This window comes from Danio rerio, chromosome 10, assembly GCF_049306965.1.
Source record: "Danio rerio strain Tuebingen ecotype United States chromosome 10, GRCz12tu, whole genome shotgun sequence".
Lineage (NCBI taxonomy): Eukaryota > Metazoa > Chordata > Actinopteri > Cypriniformes > Danionidae > Danio > Danio rerio.
The window spans coordinates 23,824,229-23,843,165 of record NC_133185.1 but is presented as its reverse complement, the minus strand read 5'-3'; the positions used below and the strand labels follow the sequence as shown (position 1 = coordinate 23,843,165).

The window sequence follows — 18,937 nt, the reverse complement described above, 5'->3', positions numbered from 1 at the left end:
ATCAAGATTTTGATTTTAGGCCAAATCGCCCAGCCCTTAAATCAATAAATAATCAGTCAAACAACAGAATAAAAACACTGGCTATTCAGATTTTTTAAAGCAGTCTAGTGCAGTCTAGAGTTGATGAAAAAATAACAATGAAATAAGAACGACTTGTTCACTTAACAACAACAAAAAACCTCATTAAGCCACAAAAAAAAGTAAAAAATTTTCCCTTAATAATCCATGAGCTTTATGTACTGTCAGCAATGAATGAATGTGATAAGACTAGTTTCTTTTTTATCATTCCACCCTACAGTATGAAGTAAAAGCAAAAGTTGGCTCGACTTGCTGCTAAAGACACCACTGGCCAGGCCTCTCTTTACATCCAGGGCCCCAAAAGAACGGCCATTTTTCTGAAAGGGGAGCAGTGGAACAATTCCAGTCACAAGGTCCTCGGCATCATACGGGACAAAGGCGTCTCTGTCTCTGTTTCTGCCTCTTTGCGTGCTTGTTGGCAACCCGGCAACATGAGGCCCTGGGTGGCTTCCCAAGCCCTGCCCTGATTCACTTAGCGATGAAAGCAAATACTCCAGTGACCTGACATCTTCTACTACACAGCATTACAGAGGACAACAACACCTGACACAGTCCTGCAACCTAACTCTGCATCATTACCCGCCAGATTTAGTAAATTTAAAGAAGACATAGCAAGCAATTACAACTTTTCTGGGTTTGAGTGCTATAATTAGATTCCTGGTAGTGTTTTCATAGAAAAAAATCTGCAAAAAGTGTGCAAAATATATAGCTGTGACTGGCTACAGTGATCATCGCTTCAAGATTGCACAAGAGTGTTTGAAAGTAATGAATGCAAGCAAACAAATCTGTCGGAGTTTGTTAGATCAGTAGCTGTGTTTCCATCCCTTTTTAATACACATATTTGTGGAGGGCATAATAAGGGGCAGATCACACCGAACACGCTTTTTGCGTTGAGAGGCGCTTTTTTCAAAATAATTTACTAAGGGCTGCGAAAGTTTTGCTTGCTGCTTATGTGCCCTGTGCGCTTCACTGTTTAATCGGCTGCTGTGCCTCGTGTTTTAACTGCCTACTGCGACTTGCATTTTAACTGCCTGCTGTGCCTCGCACTTTTGTCGTTGCATGCTGTGCACTCACAGTTAAAAAAGGTAAACTCTGAGTGGCAAAAGCACCTTATGTCAGTCGCGTCTTTTTCATTTTCCAATCAAATGAAAGCAGAGGCGGAGTTTCAGTTGAGGTGACAGCAGTGTTTGTGTTGTCAAGACGACTACGGAGACTTTTGAAGATGGAGGAATGACTAGTGGTCGCTGTTTTGAGTTATCCGGAGCTGTATGACTTCACAAATCTTGACTATCACAATATTAAAAAATATTAAAATTACACCAATATCAACAGCAACACTCATGCACAATAGGCAGCTGATTCAGCCACAGGGTATATGCAGGAATCCTAAAGATAATTTCAATGCATCATAAAGACTTTTTAAAAGACTTATTTTAAGACCTAATCATCACTTCAATTTCAAATCAGTATCAAACCTTTAACTTAATAAACTGTTGTTAATGAACAGTTGTAGTTAAATAAATCAATGGAGCAAAACCATGCAACAGAACTCGGAATAAACAAAGCTAAAGAAGATTCGGAACAAACAAAGTTTGCAAGAACAAATTATGTGGTTGTTTTTCAGCGACAGGCTTCAGCCACTGTTTAAACTCCTCTTTTTTCAACCAGGAGTACACAAACTTACATTTTCCCATTTTGCCGTCTGTTTCACTCTGTGGTTTCACTACATGTGGAGCGCATCGCATCACCGTCCCACGTTTGTCACAAATTACGTGACATCAATCTGCCCGGTCCACATGGATCGAGCACGCCGTTGTTTTTTCAATGGAAACTAAAAATATTTATGCTTTTTTGGAGTCAAACACTTTGGACAACGCTTGAACAAAACCTCCTAAAAACGATATTAAGGCTTTTTAATACCTTTTAATGGCCTTCATTTTCTTACAATTGATTTAACTTTAAATACTTTTTAAGACCCTGTGGACACCCTGAGTCATTGCCTTGTGTCATACAAAGTGCACAAACTTCTTTTTTTCTTGTCAACAAAAAAGTCACCGCTGTGCGCTGTGTTTTAGAAATTTTAAAATCATGTTCGGTGTGATCGGCCCCTAAAACGGTTATGGAAATTCTATTGAAAATGCACATAAAAAGTGTATAGGAATACACCATTTTCAATTAGAAAACATGCAAAAATTACAATGGAAATAGATTTACTGGATAGATTCCAGCATGAGCATCAAAAAAGGTTATGGGACTTTGTTTTAAAGGTCATGTGATAAAAATTGGTGTAATGGCAAGGACAAACCACCAGACAGACAAATAGCTTCTCTTAACTAGTAAATTATTATTTTTTTCTTTACAATATTTGAATGGAAACAGTGCTAGTTTTGTGTATACCTTTAATTCATGTCATTAGATGGAGACGTCGCAAGTGTGTTCCCCTGTCAGCAACATGTTCAATTGACGTTTGTTAGATTGTGGAATTTCTATGCAGTGTGATATTGTTTTCCAAAAAGCTGACCACAGACCAGACATACTTCACGTAAATGTCTTCCTAACCCTGAGAAAGATCATTTAAATAATTGTTTAATTAATGTGTGTGGCAATAGTTTGGGCAGTGTGAACCTGACAGTTATTTTTTCACAACATTTTAAATACAACGGCCAACTTGTTTGCTGGTGTTTGCTGGCGTTTGTCTGTGCAATGTGAACTGGCCTTGACATCTGATTCGTCTGATGGATGTTTTGACAACACTAGCCCACAAAGCATCTACCAAAAGGACAAGCCAATATGTATTACTTAAAAGAGTCTTTCAACTTTACCCCTCACACTGTAGGATGAAATGTCAAAAAGAAATGAGTCTTATCACATTCATTCATTGCTGGACAGTATATAAAGTACATGGCTTATTAAGGGAAAAAGGAAAACTTTTTTTCTTAAGAATTACTTTCTTTAAGACTTACTGCTTTTTTAGGTTAAGTGAACAAGTTGTTATTTTTTTTCATCAGCTCAAACTCTAGAGTGTTTCTTTAAAGGGTTGCGAAACATCAAAACACATTTTTGAGAGGTCATATATGTGTCCAACCCTGCTAAAAACACTAATAGGACACATATATTTCACAAAAAAGTAAAAATTGCTTGTTTTTGCATTTTCAAGCAAATTCGTTCTTCTGGTTTGAGAAGAAATTTTGAAGCTGCGTCACGGTGACTAGATTCTAGCGTAAATTCCAGTGTGTAGACTGGATGTCTGTACTGGCGGGTACAACGTGACGTCTTTGAGCTTTTAGCGTTATTTCATGATAAATACAAGGTTCAAACCAATCAGTGCACTCTATGATGTGCAACTTCAACAATCAACAATATGCATGATAGCTTTGAAGACTGTTTTTATTTGTTACAGTATTTAGATGGCAGAGAGACATCACGTTCTGTTGCCAACCGTAATTAAAACAAGTGGAAGAAGAAGAATTGTTTGGAGACATGGGTCGTCAGTGTTGTGATGTAAATGTGCCGCAACAAAGGTTTTGTTTTCAATTCCCGCTATGATGGCGCAGCTGTACTCACGTCTGGAATACAGTGGTCTGCTAACGCATAACAAAAATATGTTTGTAAGGAAAATTTTTTACATGAGGGCTTTTCGCCTCTGGAAATGGTGAAATCTGGATTTTCCATTCGTCTCTTTCAAAAAAGATGTGGTTTCAGTTTGTGTTGATTGTCCTGTCTACAGATTTGGTAAGTGTGTGATCAGTGTTCTTTGTTTATGTTTATTCAGAGGCAAAGCTAGTTACTATTGTCAGCAGTACTCTTTCAGTGTTTAAAAACATACCTTAGTCAAAATTATTTAGTTACTAAGTTTACAGTACGTTAACATCACTACAATATCATGCACTGAAAGATCCGCTGTAAATGCTGCTCTGCCTCTAAGTTACTGAGAAATGTGGAGGTTTTTTTTTCTCTCATACGATGTGCGGTATCAAACATTCCATTAAAACAACACTCTTCCTCGCATCCAATACTCCTTTGTTATAGGGGGCATGCATCGAATGTTCCTGAATTAAAGTGAAAGTGCCAAACTGCAGTTAAAGTTGACATATTCATAAGCTGGGGGTTCATTACCCTTTAAATTTGCCTACTTTTTTTTGCTCACAGCTAAATAGGGTCAAAGTTAACAAGCTATAATAAATAATCTGTGTTGTATTCTGAGCTGAACAGACACATTCTGAGGACACCAGAGATTTTTATAGATTTTCTTTTTGACATCTCCTGGAAAGGGGCATAAATGTCACCTTTAATAGATAAACTAAGCAGCTCCTCCAGAATGTCCAGACCTTGTCAAAGGTCTTCTGGTACGCCGCGAGTGTCTTTGGCCATCAGCCACACTGAACAGCTGCTTCATAGCACACATTACATAACATGGACTCTCAATCACTTCTGTCCATTTCCTCACTCTCTCTGTGCACAGAGTGACCAATCACAGCCATCAAAGCATTGTGACATCATCAAAAAGGTCATAATGTTAATTAGAGGAAGTCTGAAAAAAAACTTGGACTATGAACTGAAGTGAGGCTTGTTTTGGAGTTTTTCCAGAGTGGCTGTGCATGAGAACATTTACAGGAAGTCTTCAGGTTGACATGTTTATAATAACGGCCTCTGCTTTTTTATAAATGATAATGTAAGTTTAAGCAGGCATTCAAAAATAACATGAACATCAAGTGTACGGTATGAGGCGTAAAGGATAAAAATAAAATACTGACCTTCTGATCTAGTTAAATAATTACTTGTGCAAAGCAATATAGAGATATATATGAAACTAAACAAACAAATAAAACATTAATAAATAACTCGCCATCATTTGTCTAATGAATTAAAAACAATAGTGTAAATACATCATATTTATGCATTAATTTACTCATTTCACATGATAGTTTTAAGTAAATATTATAAACATAATTATTAAAAAATATTTTCCTTTTTTTGTAATTTAATTGCTACAGTAACACAGATTGTAATGTAATATTGTTACAAAAGAATGAACTCAAATTAAAACTTTTAATATTCTGCAGAAATTTAATATAAATATATAAATATTGGAATATTCTGCAGAAATTTAATATAAATATATAAATATTGGATGCAAGTATAATCAAATAAATAAATAATCCTCATTATTTAAATCTTTTTTTAGAAATGCATTACTTAATAACATGCATACAGATAATAAATAGTTTTATTGTAAAATAAATAAAACATTAATAAATAATTAAACTAAATAATACATTTACTAAATGCATATTTTTATTTTAAATGCATGTATTTGTTTATTTACTGATAATAAAAACATTGTATACAAAATTTAAGGATGTGAATTATATGCACCATAATTAATGTCATATTTGCATATCAAAGCAGGAAAGATTTAGTCTTGCTATGTGCTCATTCACAATCAAGAACCAAACTAATAATAATAAAATTAAAAATGCAAGCTGACTGACTTCCAATCTCAAGGCTTAAACACTTGCAATTCTGTCCCTCGTTCACTTAGAGCTGGATTTAGTTAAGTCAAATTCTAGTTGCCAGGCTGATCTGCACATGATCCTCTTAGAAGAAACTGAAAGCGCGTCTCGTCTGTTAGTGTGCAGGGTCCCGTTTCCCCCTATGAGCTGCAACCAAAGCTGCTTACAAAGTCATTATGAATGGGAATACTGTATGTTATTTGGCATTCTTGTGGATTTGGAGATTTGTGTTCGGTGCTAAACATGAGACTTGACAGCAGGTCAGCAGAGCATTCTAAATTTAATTTAATATTTTAAAACTATTAAAAACATTACTACAAACTACATATGTGTTTAGTTCCTATTTATAAAATTATATTTACTCACTTATTTAATAAATATAGCTTTATTCTAAATATTTATTATAATTGCTTATATTCTTTTTTTATTTGCCAAAACCATGTTAATTACTTTTCAGGCCCTTAGCCAGCTTATTGAAAGGGTGGTTCTTTTTTTCTGCAAAACTTTTTGCAGTTATTTGTCTTTTTTTTTTTAATTATGAGATTTAAATACTGCATTTTAGTGACATTTTAAGTACATTTTTTCTGGATAAGCTTGATGAATGGTGATAATAACCACACTTTTTTTATGTACCAAAAATATTTCCTACCCTTTTGCCAAATTACTTATCATACTGTTTTAAGTGTTTCTTCACCTAAGATTTATAAGGTTATTGAGTTATTGACAAATTCTTATTAAATGACAACTTATTTACAATAAGGGATTTTTTTTTTAAGTTGTTTACATTTTAAGACTTTTTATTTAAAAAAAAATGTTATACACATACCGTTTGCTATGGAATGCAAAAACTTTAAAGATCAATATCTCAAAATCATTCAGATTGCACATAGTTGCAGATAATCTATAATTCCAAGGTGACGAAATGTGCATTTAAACTGTAAGTTTTATATTACAGTTTTATAAATAATGTTGAGATTAGCATTTTTTTTTTAATTTTGGAATAAAATAATATGAAAAATTACTTTTTTTTTTTTTAAATATAACTGTATTATGACTGTACTATCATCTATCATTAAATTCATTAATTTAATTATAATTAATTCATTAATTGTTAAACTTGTTTTAAAATAAAAACTGAAGCCTATATGCAAAAAACAAGCTGGCCAGTACAATTAACTTTCCTCAGTAAGAATTTGGCCATTTGAATAATTCACACATAATATTCAAACATAATAATAATAATAATAATAATTGTTATTATTATTATTATTATTATTATTATTATTATTATTATTATAATCCAACAGAGGATTCCTCCTGGTCTTAAAGCCTTTTTTGATTGGTTAATGTCAGAAATTATGATAGCATAGAAGTTAAACATGGAATAAATGAGCTCATATAAGGGACCTTTGTCAGTGAGGGCTTTCATCCTGCTTTTTATTTAATTTATAAAATACAAGTTTATACATGACTTATTTACCAATTATTTGTTTGCGTAATAGAAATTATAGCTTGCATCTTTATTTAGTAAATAAATGAATAAGTATTGAACATGCAATGCTGATTTACATTTGAGAGTGCTTTCTCAGTGATTGGTTGCAGCTGGAAGGGCATCCACTGTGTAAAACAAATGCTGGATGAGTTGGTGGTTCATTCTGCTGTGGCAACCCCAGATTAATGAAGGGACTAAACCGAAAAGAAAAGAAACGTTTAAGAGTGCTGAAGTAAAAATATATATGTATTTTTTTTACTATTTGTAATGACTTATTTCTATAGAAATAAGTTATATATTATTACAGAAAGATAATAAAATAATTAAAATTAATTACTTTTAATTTTTTTTGTTGTAAGTCTTTATCTGCAGTGATTATTAAATAGATGAATATTAAATTAAAACAAACAAAAAATCTTTATTTGTTAAATAAATTTATACGTTTATTGTTACATTTTAAATTAATAACAAGTAAGAAATATTTAAAAATAAAGTTTATTTTGGAAAATTTGCCTTTTATTTTAATATTTATGTCAAGATTTTGTACGTATTGAAATAATAATTATAAATATTTTTACTTTATAAATAAATCTTTTATAAATAACAAATTCAATATTTAAAAAAAAAAATTACTACTGTATATATTTTTCTCTTTCTGAATGTAATAAGAATTTAACAGCTACAATTAATATGCAAATGCAGTCAATGAATTTCTTAGCATAAAAATTCCTTCCTGATATCTGACCTCGTAACTATGGCTAAAAGTGAGCGGGCAGGTGGTGAATTAAAGCTATAGCATTCATCTTTAATGAGGCGGTAGAAGGTGCCCTCCTCCTCCGCCTGTCTGCACAGCTGACCAATGCAGCTGCTCCACCCAGACCCACCCTTCACCATTCCAGCACCCGCCATCACTCCAGCCCTGCTGACATATGCCTGTGTGGATTCACAGCACGCCGGCAGCGCATACAGTACAAATCGAATCAATCTATTTGGCCAATCCTACTTCTCTTAAAGGGACAGTTCAGACAAAAATAAGTATCAACATTTCTTCTGTCAAGCACCAAAGAGAATATTGGTAACCAAACTGTCTTAAAGGTCCCATAGTGTGCTTTGAAATGTGTAATTTTGTTAAACGTATGATGTAACTGAAACATAAAGACAGGGAGAGATATAGAGTAGCTCCTTCCCCTTTTAAAAAAATCCGACAATAGTGTATTGTTTTCATCACAGCTCTGCCAGCGAAAGTAGTTAAGCTCGCGTGAATCAAATACAAAGCAAATGAGAAGTGTCTAGAAGGGGGCGGGACATGTCAGATAATATGGAGCATTTGATTGGTCCGAACATTTAATGAAAAACAAAAGTATGAGATGACATTTGAAAAAATTTGATCTATTTAGGTAGACAAACTGCAAGCTATTGCTGTTTATATCTTCAAAATGTGGTTGTGTTTTGGATCAGACTCTTATTTATCCACAACATGCTGATACTATCAACTAAAAATCTTTATCTTGATTTCACAGTGATTTTAAAAATACAGGTTATAAAAAAAGATTTTTTGCAGGGGTGCGATAAAGAAACATTTTTGTTCCCCAATAATTCATCAAGAGTTTTTAAAATAACTAATTTTTTTTTAGTGTGAGGAATATCTACTTATTTAAAGAACCTGTTTCCGGTTTAAGAAATCATTTGTGTGTTGCAATAAAGGTTCCACAGATGTTGAAGGTTCTTGGAACCACTGATCCAGATGTCTATAGAAGTCAATGGGGAAAACTGTTTGGTAACCAACATTCTTCCAAATATGTTCTTTCATTTTGAACCAGTGTTGGAAAGAGTACTAAATATCATACTCAAATACAAATACCATTATTTACCCAAAAATGTAAGGCAAGTAGAGTAAAAGTATATGTTGTAAATATTACGCAAAATACAGTTGAAGTCCGAACTATTAGCCCCCCTTTGAATTTTATTTTATCTTTTAAATATTTCCTAAATGATGTTCAACAGAGCAAGGAAATGTTCACAGTATGTCTGATAATATTTTTTCTTCTGGAGAAAGTCTGATTTGTTTTATTTCGGCTAGAATAAAAGCAGTTTTTATTTTTTTATTAACCATTTTAAGCTCAAAATTATTAGCCCCTTTAAGCTATTTTTTTCGACTGTCTACAGAACAAACCATCATTATACAATAACTAATTACCCTAACCTAACCTAATTAACCTAGTTAAGCCTTTAATTGTCATTTTAAGCTGTATAGAAGCTGTATTTTAAGCTGTAAATCTAGTAAAATATTATTATCTGTCATCATGGCAAAGATAAAATAAATCAGTTATTAGAAATGAGTTATTAAAACTATTATGTTTACAAATGTGTTGAAAAAATAAACAATAATTATTCAACAAACAAATTTGGGGTAATAATTCTGACTTAAAGGGCTACTCTTTACTCATACAGTTTAAGTACTCAAGAGTAGTGAGTATTACACTGTGAAAAGGTGATGCATTTACATGCAACTTGTGTTAACGTAACATTATAGAGCATTTAGTTATTGTTTAAGACTATTTGAAGAGTTTAGATGCAAAAACCTCTAAAAGCTATTTGATATTTTCTTCTAAAATTTGCATAGTAATTTTAATTTTGTAGAGACAAATAAGTTCTTTTCACTAGCCCCTTTCACACATACAGACCTTTCCGGAAAATTGCCAGCAATTTTCCGGAAAGGTTGTATGTGTGAACAGGTCCTTTTTGAAAATACCGGTAAATTCGTTCTGGCTATTTTCCGGAAAGAGAAGTTGTAACATTACCGGCAATTTGCCGGAATGCTGCGCTGTGTGAATGCAGAAGGAAGATTGCCGTAATAAGCGCGTGCACGTCTAGAACGTGCTGACGTGAGACATCTGCTTTAGCCAATCACAATTTGTTACTTTAAACCACTGTTTTGAACAAAATAAACTCATATCGGTTTGGAACAACTTGCGAATGAATAAAAGACAGCTATTTAATTTATGAATGAACAATTGTTAATATCTTTATGTCTAATGCTTTATTGGAACAGTATTGTCTTGGTATCAATTCCAATGATGTCTCGATTCATTTTGATTCTGAATTGTAAGCTCTTATTTTCCTTACTTCAGATTCTAAATTCAAAACTAAAATATTGACTTAATTCAATAAATTATAGGTTAACACAGATACTAGGGTTGTCACAATACCATTAATTCATATTACAATTCTACACCAGCTGAAGTATCATGATGCCAAGTAGTTTTGCAATACTGTCATTCATGACTCAATATATAAAGAAAATAGTTAAATACTATATTTTACATGTTATAATAGGTCTTGAATTAAATTCCTAATTCCCTTATTATAAAAAATAGAAATTTTTGTACGTTACTTCATCTAAAATGTATTCGTTCTTTTAGTTTATTTTGTAGATAACTGACCAAAATAAAAAACATTAAAATAAAGATACAACTTACCAAATGAAATTTGTTACAAAAATAGCATTGTCCAACAAAATTTGGCTATTTTAAGTGCTCAAAAATTGTTTCAATGTTTCCTGTTGGTATTTTTGGTTTTTCATCTATTGTTTTTTTGTACAGTCTTACCAGGTAACAATCCAAAGTAATTCAAAATTTCACTTTGTGAGTTGTTCTTCTTAAGAGATTGTTGTGGTGGTAGCTTTCAAATCATATTCTAGGAACAGAAATGAACGGATTCAGATGTGTGTTTGAAACGTCAGAGAACATCAAAAAACTTGCAACCTTAAAGGGCTCTAAAATAAAATGATAGATTAATGCACAAACGTGTGAACAATTTTAGTAACTTTTCCACATCCAAAAATATGTATTGTAGATAGACTGTTAATGATGATAATACCGCTTACAAACTTCAGTGACACCGCCAGTATTTTGGAGCCATAGTATCACAATACCACCATTGGACCGGTACACTGTGCAACCCTAACAGATACTATTGACATTTTTAAATATTAACAGCGAGTAAACTTTTATAACAATGAATTAATGAAAACATATTAAAGGATAAAGAATAGTTGATTCAAAAATATACATTTAGTCAATGATTCGAAACCATTTTTCAGTTAAAAACAAAAGAAGATATTTTGAGGGATGTTTGAAACTGGTAGCCATTGACTTCCATTGTAGGAGAAAAGTCAATAAACACTAGTTTTCAGCATTCTTCAAAATATATATATATATATATATATTTGTTTGTTTGTTTTCATCAGATAAAAAAACACAAACAAATTTGAAACCACATGAGAGTGAGTAAATGATGAAAGAATTTTCATTTGATTTGAACTGTCCCTTTAAATATACACTCTGCAACTTGCACCAGAACAAGTGACCCAGTTGTGCCAAAGCTTTTAGAAGGACAATATTTCTATCTCTGGCTTTTTTGAGGGGGTCTTCTGTGTGCTTAAAAAATCTAAATCTACCATCCTTTGCATAATTTTTGTCTTCAGCAGAAAGCAGAAAACAAAAATTCGGAAAAAATATTTTTTTAACTAGCACCAGAACAATTCAGCCAATTGTGTCAAAGCTGTTAGGAGGACAATATTTATGCATGGGGTCTTTGGGTCACAGTGTGCTTGGGAGGTCTGCAGTGAGCAAATTCTCATCGAAAACGCTCATGAATTCCTCTACAGCACAGACAGAACAAGAGGTGATGACTGACGGGGCCAAGCTGTAGTTCCAACAGACGCAACAAGTAAAAAAAAAACATAGTACAGCATTTGATGTCAATCGACAGATCTGTTGTGAAGTGTGAATTCCATTCCCATTACTTTCCCACAGACACAACACTAAAAGATAGTGCCACTGTAACAGGGGTGTGGCACTGCCAGCATTGCTTTGGGCAACTCCACAAGCATTTCTCTCCATGTAGACGTCAAATTGGTCATCTCCTTGCCTATTTTCCATCATTTCTTATATGAATATGTTCTTAGCTGCACATTTGGATCTTTTACATCCACGCGCCGGTCTCTCCAACCTCTTAGATCAAGAGCTGGTTGCGGTTTCCGTAACATGCTGGATGGAAACCACAGCCCACCTACTTCTCATTTAGACACTCTAAACGGGTGTCCTAAAGCTCTCCCCCAAAACCTCAGCTGAAAGTGCTTCCTTTGAAAAGAAACAAAGGCACATCCGCCACCAGCCGAGCCCAATGGAGCTCCAACCCACCATCTAGGAAATGCTATTTACAGCATGTATACTATAAAAAAGATCAAACTGGGTGTATTGTGTTGACATAAAGATGTGTTACAATCTTAGATGGTGATAATGTCTAATCTGCTGTGCTCTAGAGACAGTTATTTCAATGCACAGGGTGACCAAATGTAAAATTGCATAAATATGGGCCATTCAATTGTTTTGCTTTTTAACGTTTGGTCACTCTATGCATTTCACTTGGTTGTAAATCAGGAGCGTTGAGGAAGGAAATCTGATCATTTTTCCTCGTTTCCCATGCGTTTTTTCCATTATCCTGTACCGCTCCCTCAAACATGTTCGTTTTGTTCGCGTAGCATCAGGTCACATTGGCCGAACACGTATCGGTTTTCTAATAACTGGTTGTTTTTATTAAATTAGCTGACGAACTTTGTAATAATATACGTTGCTGTTCAATGTAGTAACGCTTGACGCGAGAAACGCGACGCAAGGCAGCAGCATAAACAGCTTCGTATAATCACAAAGGTCGTGTTGTAGATGAGGTGTGAATCTCATTAAACGGCCCGAACGCTATTATGTGCTGCAGTCTTGCCTCAAGAATGACATTTCGCAATAAAACATGGCAAGTTTACCGGCGTCGAGCACCTGAGTAACGTATTGTAAAGTCGCTGTGCGGAGCAAGGGTTCACAAGCGGTTACACACATCATTTACTCCCACAAGATTGATATATGTAGGCTATCTAAACATACCTTATGTTTAATGTGTATATATATTTAAAGAAGATATTCCATAACTCACGGTTATGCGGGGAATATTCTTCTTGCCCTGATAGCCAGACATCTTCGTTATGCTCTTATTGCCTTTGATGAACCGTTATCACTGTATTAGTAACGGATGCAAGGATCTGCTTGGGAGGGGAAATGCCTTGGTTTCGGACAGATTTTGTAGTCCTAATGGAATTCAGAAGCGAAAGGAGGAGGCAAAGCGCTGGAAATGTGAAGGACAAAGGACCTGTGCCCAATATCTCCTCTCCACTGATGCACCAAGTCCACCCAGACTGTCTGAGACAAAACGAGTGATTTTCTTAGCGAAGAGCACCGCGCAGGCGCACAACCCCGCCCTGGACAGCCTGCAGCTCCTCCTCTGAGCCCAGAGAGGGTGATCAGTCATTCAGACAATGGTTTTAATGGCACGCGAATCAGTGTTTGCATGATCAAAGATGAGGGAAAAATCATATAAAATAAAGGCAACACAATTGTTTCAGCAATGAATATATCCTAATTGTATGCAAATGAGTATGCAGTTTAATAAAAAGCTTATTGGCCTGACATGTTTCTCTGAATAAATTAATAAATTGATAATTAAAAATGCATAAAATGCAAATGATAGCGATAAAGATGAACATTCCAAATATCAATGTACCTCAGCATTGTGCAGTGTTTCCAATTTCAGAATGAATCTCTTCAGATTTTTATTTTTTATTTTTTCAAATTATTAATTAAAATTAACATTTGATTTTTATTACACATTTGATACAAAGTCAAGGAAAAAAACTCAATATTTATAACTTTAAAAAAGAGCTTATTTCATCCTGGCCAGATAAAAGTAATTTTGTCCGTAATATTTGTTAAAATTAGCCACATATTTACAAATAAAAATGTAAAAGTAAAAATTAATTAATTATTCAATCAATGAATGAATAAAAAATGTTCACCTTTATTAAAAAAAAAATCATAATTATTGTTTACTACTACTATTATTTACTCAATCACACACTTCATGACTTTCATAGTCAATCATCATTTGTACTAAATGCACTTTAGGTTTATTTTAATTAATATTTAAATATTTGCTTATGCATTAAAGGTATTTTATTTTAATGATAAAGTTTAATTTGATTAATAAATAATAAACAAACAAACAAACAAACAAATAATAATCAAATGATCAAAAATCTTTTTATTATTGTGAAAACGGTTTAAAATAAACTGCTAAATAAAAAAAGTTGCATGCACAAAGCAATGAATGTGTCTACAACGATTTTAAAATGATTTTTACAAATCAATATACCCATAAAATGCCACCACATTGAATGGGGTTCCTCAGATTCTCGTTTTGAGCAGCACAACAGCCGTGTGCACAGTAGAGCTAAGGCAATAATAAAACCATACTTCAGAATACCTTTAAAATTTCAGTGTATATAATGCGCAAAGACTAAAGCTCAATATCCGGGCCTTTCTGACTGCTCTCAGTGCAGCAGACTGAACATGCTATTGATCTCTGCAGTCATTACGGTCTATCAGTGAAGGAAAAAGCATAGGAGTGGCTTTAAATCACACTTGCCAAACACACCACAATTTCCTCTTTAGTAGACTGAGTGACATACTGTAGTGCTTTCTTGATCATAGTATCATCTTACCACGCATAGTCAAATTGAACACTCTGCAAAGTAAAACAGCTTTACAGTTTTCTTTTCCAATGTAAATAGGAATGGCAATTCTGAATATAAAGAGGAAACAGGAATATGAGATTTTTAACAGTTCCCAAGTTATTGCTCGGAAAGCCCTGTTGGGATGAACTTCAATCAAGGCGCAGCATCACTCTCTCTGTAGCCATGGTTACCACATCCAGATACCACACATAGAGATTTAATTATTGGGCTCTAAGGAATAAGAAATGACTGTAAAAAAAATTGTATCAGATGTTTTAGTCATATTCGTTTTATTTCAAACATGATTTGTTGACAGTTAGGCATCAGCTTACTGATAAATTGCCATTGGAACATTATATAAAATATTAAAACTTTAAATGAAACCTTTAAAAATATAATGGTTTTAAAATAAATGAGGAATATGGTACAGTCAGTTAGCTGCTTGTAATCACAAAAGAAATAATAAGCTTTTGCTTCAAAGGGATGCATTTGATGATGATGTTTGTTGACAGTATGTCATCTCACCTTGCCACTTACTGACATTTTGACATGAGAATAAAGTAAGTGTAGAGTGATATGATTACAAAAGTCAAATATATAGTTAAGAGGCTGTACAAAATATGCAGTAAAATAAGTCATTGCAAATGAATTGATAACACTCAAAGACTTTTTTTTCTGCAGTAATGACATAAAGAAGAAGAATTATTGGTTCCTTTAAGAATCTTTCAGATAAAAGTTGTTAAAGAATAGGGTAAATGCCGAAACATGCTAATAGGACTTTTTGCCAGTAACCTGGGTTAAGCGCTTCCGGTCAACTCTATGCCAATGGAAAAATTGGCACATTTAAGTTCAGTTTTCTTTAAAAATCAACGATCTCCACTGGCTGAGTGATATCCTATATAAAGTGGGTTTCAGATTGTACAAGAAGCACTGCATTTAATTACATTTTTCCCCGCCATGTCTTAGTAATATGAGCATTTATTTTACCCCAGTATATTCTGGAGCTTCTGCACTATCCTGCCGATTCTGACGGGCATGTGCAAGTAAACGGCTTTTTGTCTCATTTTACGCTTGAGCAACTATGAATGCCAAAGTTTATTTAACTGACTGTATTTTAATTACATTACAACATTGATGCTGTAAAAGGAACTGTATAAATTGGGAAAAAATTTACAATAACAGGTCACCGGAAGTTTTTCAGTATGGGATAAACACTAGCTCAGCATATACCCCATTGTATTTTTTTTGAATAGAGAACTTTTAAATGATGCAAATGCATTTTTTTTTACTAAAAAAAGTAATTTATCTGTTACTTAATTTCACTTGTTCACTTTTATTTTGATAATAGGAAGTTTCCTTGGATGTTAAAGAACCTTCCATGAATAAGAACCTTTATTTTTTTTTAAATGAATAACATAAATCAAATAATAAAAAATAATATGGGTGGTAAAATATGTACGGGTGGTATGGTAAATATGAATAAAAATATAATATGAATAAAAAATTACATAAAAACTAAGCTGTCAACTTTTAAAGCAATATCACTTCATAAACTCACAATATGTTTATAAATACTCAATGTTGTATAAAGAAACATATTTGTACACCGCAAAAAATAGATAAAAACATTTTTAAAAATGAATGTTCTTAATCTTATTTTAAACAAAACTAAATAACATTTTTGTTGATTTTTCAGAAAACAAAACTTTATACCAGAAATTACTTTGATTATCAGTTAGATATCTTTTGATATAAATGGATAGTTCACGCCTAAAAATGAACATTTACTGACAATTTATTTGCTCTCAAGTGGTACTAAAAACCAGTAACCATGACATCCATAGATGGTAAAAACAAACTATGGAAGTCAATAGTAACAGGTTTCTTCAAAATAATCCTCTTTTCTGTTCAACAGAAGAAGGAAAGGTTTGGAACAGGTGAAAAGTAAAAAAAATGGTTTTTAGGTGAATTGTCCCTTTAAGAATGTACAGCATAGATAGAAACCACAGTCCACTTCTCAATGGATTGTATAGAATGTTCTCGAAAAAAGACTGAACTTCTAAATTATTAGTTCAGTGAACAGAATTCTGTCATCATTAAACACAATGCATTCCAGTGTAACAGACCCAGAGGCAGATGGGGTTTGGATGGTTCGAAAGACCCACCTCTCACTGACAAAGGTCTAAAATTTGTCCCATACATAAGCTCAATTGTCCCATTTTGACTGCTATGCCATAATAAATTGTAAAAATAACCCAGCGAAGATGGTTTTGGCTGTCGCTTCAGTGTGACTGAGGAAAATTGAATGTTCTGGCCAGTGTGTTATTTAAATGAATAATGTTTAAATGATGATATGCTAATTTTTAATGTAAAACTTTAACAGATTCTGTTTTTTTTAATGATATTTGATGTAATAAATTTGTATTTAAAAAAGTAAAAAGCATTATTATAATATTTCTTCATTCTAAATCTTTTGGAAATGTTTTTGGTACCTCAAAAAGCTTTGTTATGATGATCATCCAACCAGCTAGTCCAGCAAAACAAACTGTGCTTGAAATGTCACTAAAATGCAACCAATTAAAAATTAAATAGAAAATGAGGCGAATAACTGCAAAAAGGTCCACTTTTTAAGAAAAAAGAACCACCCCTTTCACCAGGCCCACTACAGGCCTGTGTAAAGTTCAGAACATGAGGAATACCACCAGTCTCTACTGATTTTCTTTTTTTCATATTTATTACATCGTAATTTATTTTTATTTTTATTATATTTTAAATAATACACATCAAATCAAGCCTGGGTACACAAACATACACCAAAATATATGATTTAATTCACCCCCTTCATTTTTTTTCAAATCCCAAGCATTAAATCCCAACTTTATTCCTGTTGTATGATTACTCTACTCAAAGAAGCCTTGAATGAATCCTGATCCATGCAGTGCTGTTAATCAGACGGCTTCCACCCACATGACAGTGCACAATCCCTGCAGCTCTTACCTCATCATTCAGGTTCTGCAGAAGCTCCTTTCCAGCGCTCCTTCTGATCTCCACCTTTCTCGCTTTGGAGATGTCCCTCTGCCTCTCGATCACTCCACCTTTCCCTGAGGACAGGGAGTCAAAGTCCAGCGTCTTGCTATCCGATGAACCCTCCACGGGGCAGAACATGCCACAGAATTTCTGCCGGGGCTGGTTGGGGCTCGAGCTTCCCATGTTGTGGAAGAAGGCAGGCACATCTCCGGCTGCAGACATTTCTTTCTGTGAAAACTGAGTCAGACGGATGCAAAGGCATGTAAAGCTCAGGTTAGAAAGAGCTCTGTGGACAATGCATGCTAGTGTTTTCCATTGGGAGGCAATTGGTTTCCTACATTAGTCAAATTGATTAAATTACATCTATAATAATCATTTTAATGACATAACATGAGTATGAACTATAAGAAATATCTAAAAATCCTAAAAGGTTAGAAATATACAACGAAATAAATCACTTATTTGTTCAAAGTAACACACACAAGTTGTCAAAACAATATATTTCGGTATCCACAGCATATTACTATGAAATTCATCGTAATTAGCATGAAAAAAGATGCCTGCTCATGACAAACAGTAAAACACATGTCTGTGAAAACTGCAACCCACGCAAATGTTATTTTATCAAACGCAGCATGTCAATGATTGTAAAGCATTACATATGGACTGAAGCGATGATAGACAGACAGGCAGAAAATGTTACCGTACAGGAGAACGACGGAGAATGAGGTGACGCTCCGCTGGAGAGACGAGAGAAGAAACGGCGGAAGTGATGCGGTGTTTTGAGGGTTAAAGATGTAATGTGTCCATATCTGAGGGCTCTTTCCCCGGATGACTTGTCACTTGATGCTCATTGTGAGATACCTTTGTTAGCGTTTGCTCCGTGTGTTTGGTGGACACCCGGTGAATATGTGTCGAATCCGAAAAGGTTTAGTTTGTGGAATGGAAAATGACTCTTAATTCCATTTTTAATTGTTGTTTCTTTCTTGTGAGGGGGTTTAAAGAGTCGCCGTTGTTAGTTGAAGCGCCACGCCCATGCAGGTTAAAGTTATGGGCGCTGTCCGTTCAGCACCACGAGCCGGAGCCCCGACGAATCACTGAAGAGAGCTTATAATAATTTACTGTGTACATGATTGGGGTTGTGAGTGGACGTTCATACTTGTGCTCCGTCTAAGCTATTTTTTGCACACATGTCAAATAGATGTA

The 18,937-nt window shown here is 33.9% G+C and overlaps 1 protein-coding gene across 4 annotated transcripts in view; it reads right to left on the bottom strand.

Moving 5' to 3' along the window:
• The window catches only part of dpysl2b (dihydropyrimidinase like 2b), a 48,946-nt gene extending 30,453 nt beyond the window's left edge, over positions 1 to 18,493 (bottom strand). The window contains exons 1-2 of one of the 4 annotated variants that reach the window (XM_068223800.2): positions 18,391 to 18,493; positions 17,702 to 17,968 (exon numbers count right to left, since the gene is read on the bottom strand). In XM_068223800.2, coding sequence (XP_068079901.2) covers positions 17,702 to 17,953 — 252 coding nt within the window. In that variant the 5' untranslated portion in view covers positions 17,954 to 17,968; positions 18,391 to 18,493. Of the gene's footprint in view, positions 1 to 13,071; positions 13,269 to 17,701; positions 17,969 to 18,390 lie in introns of those variants that run through there. The other 3 variants (XM_073913978.1, XM_005155631.6, NM_001020517.2) reach the window with 3 other exon arrangements.
• Positions 18,494 to 18,937: the final 444 nt, after the last annotated feature.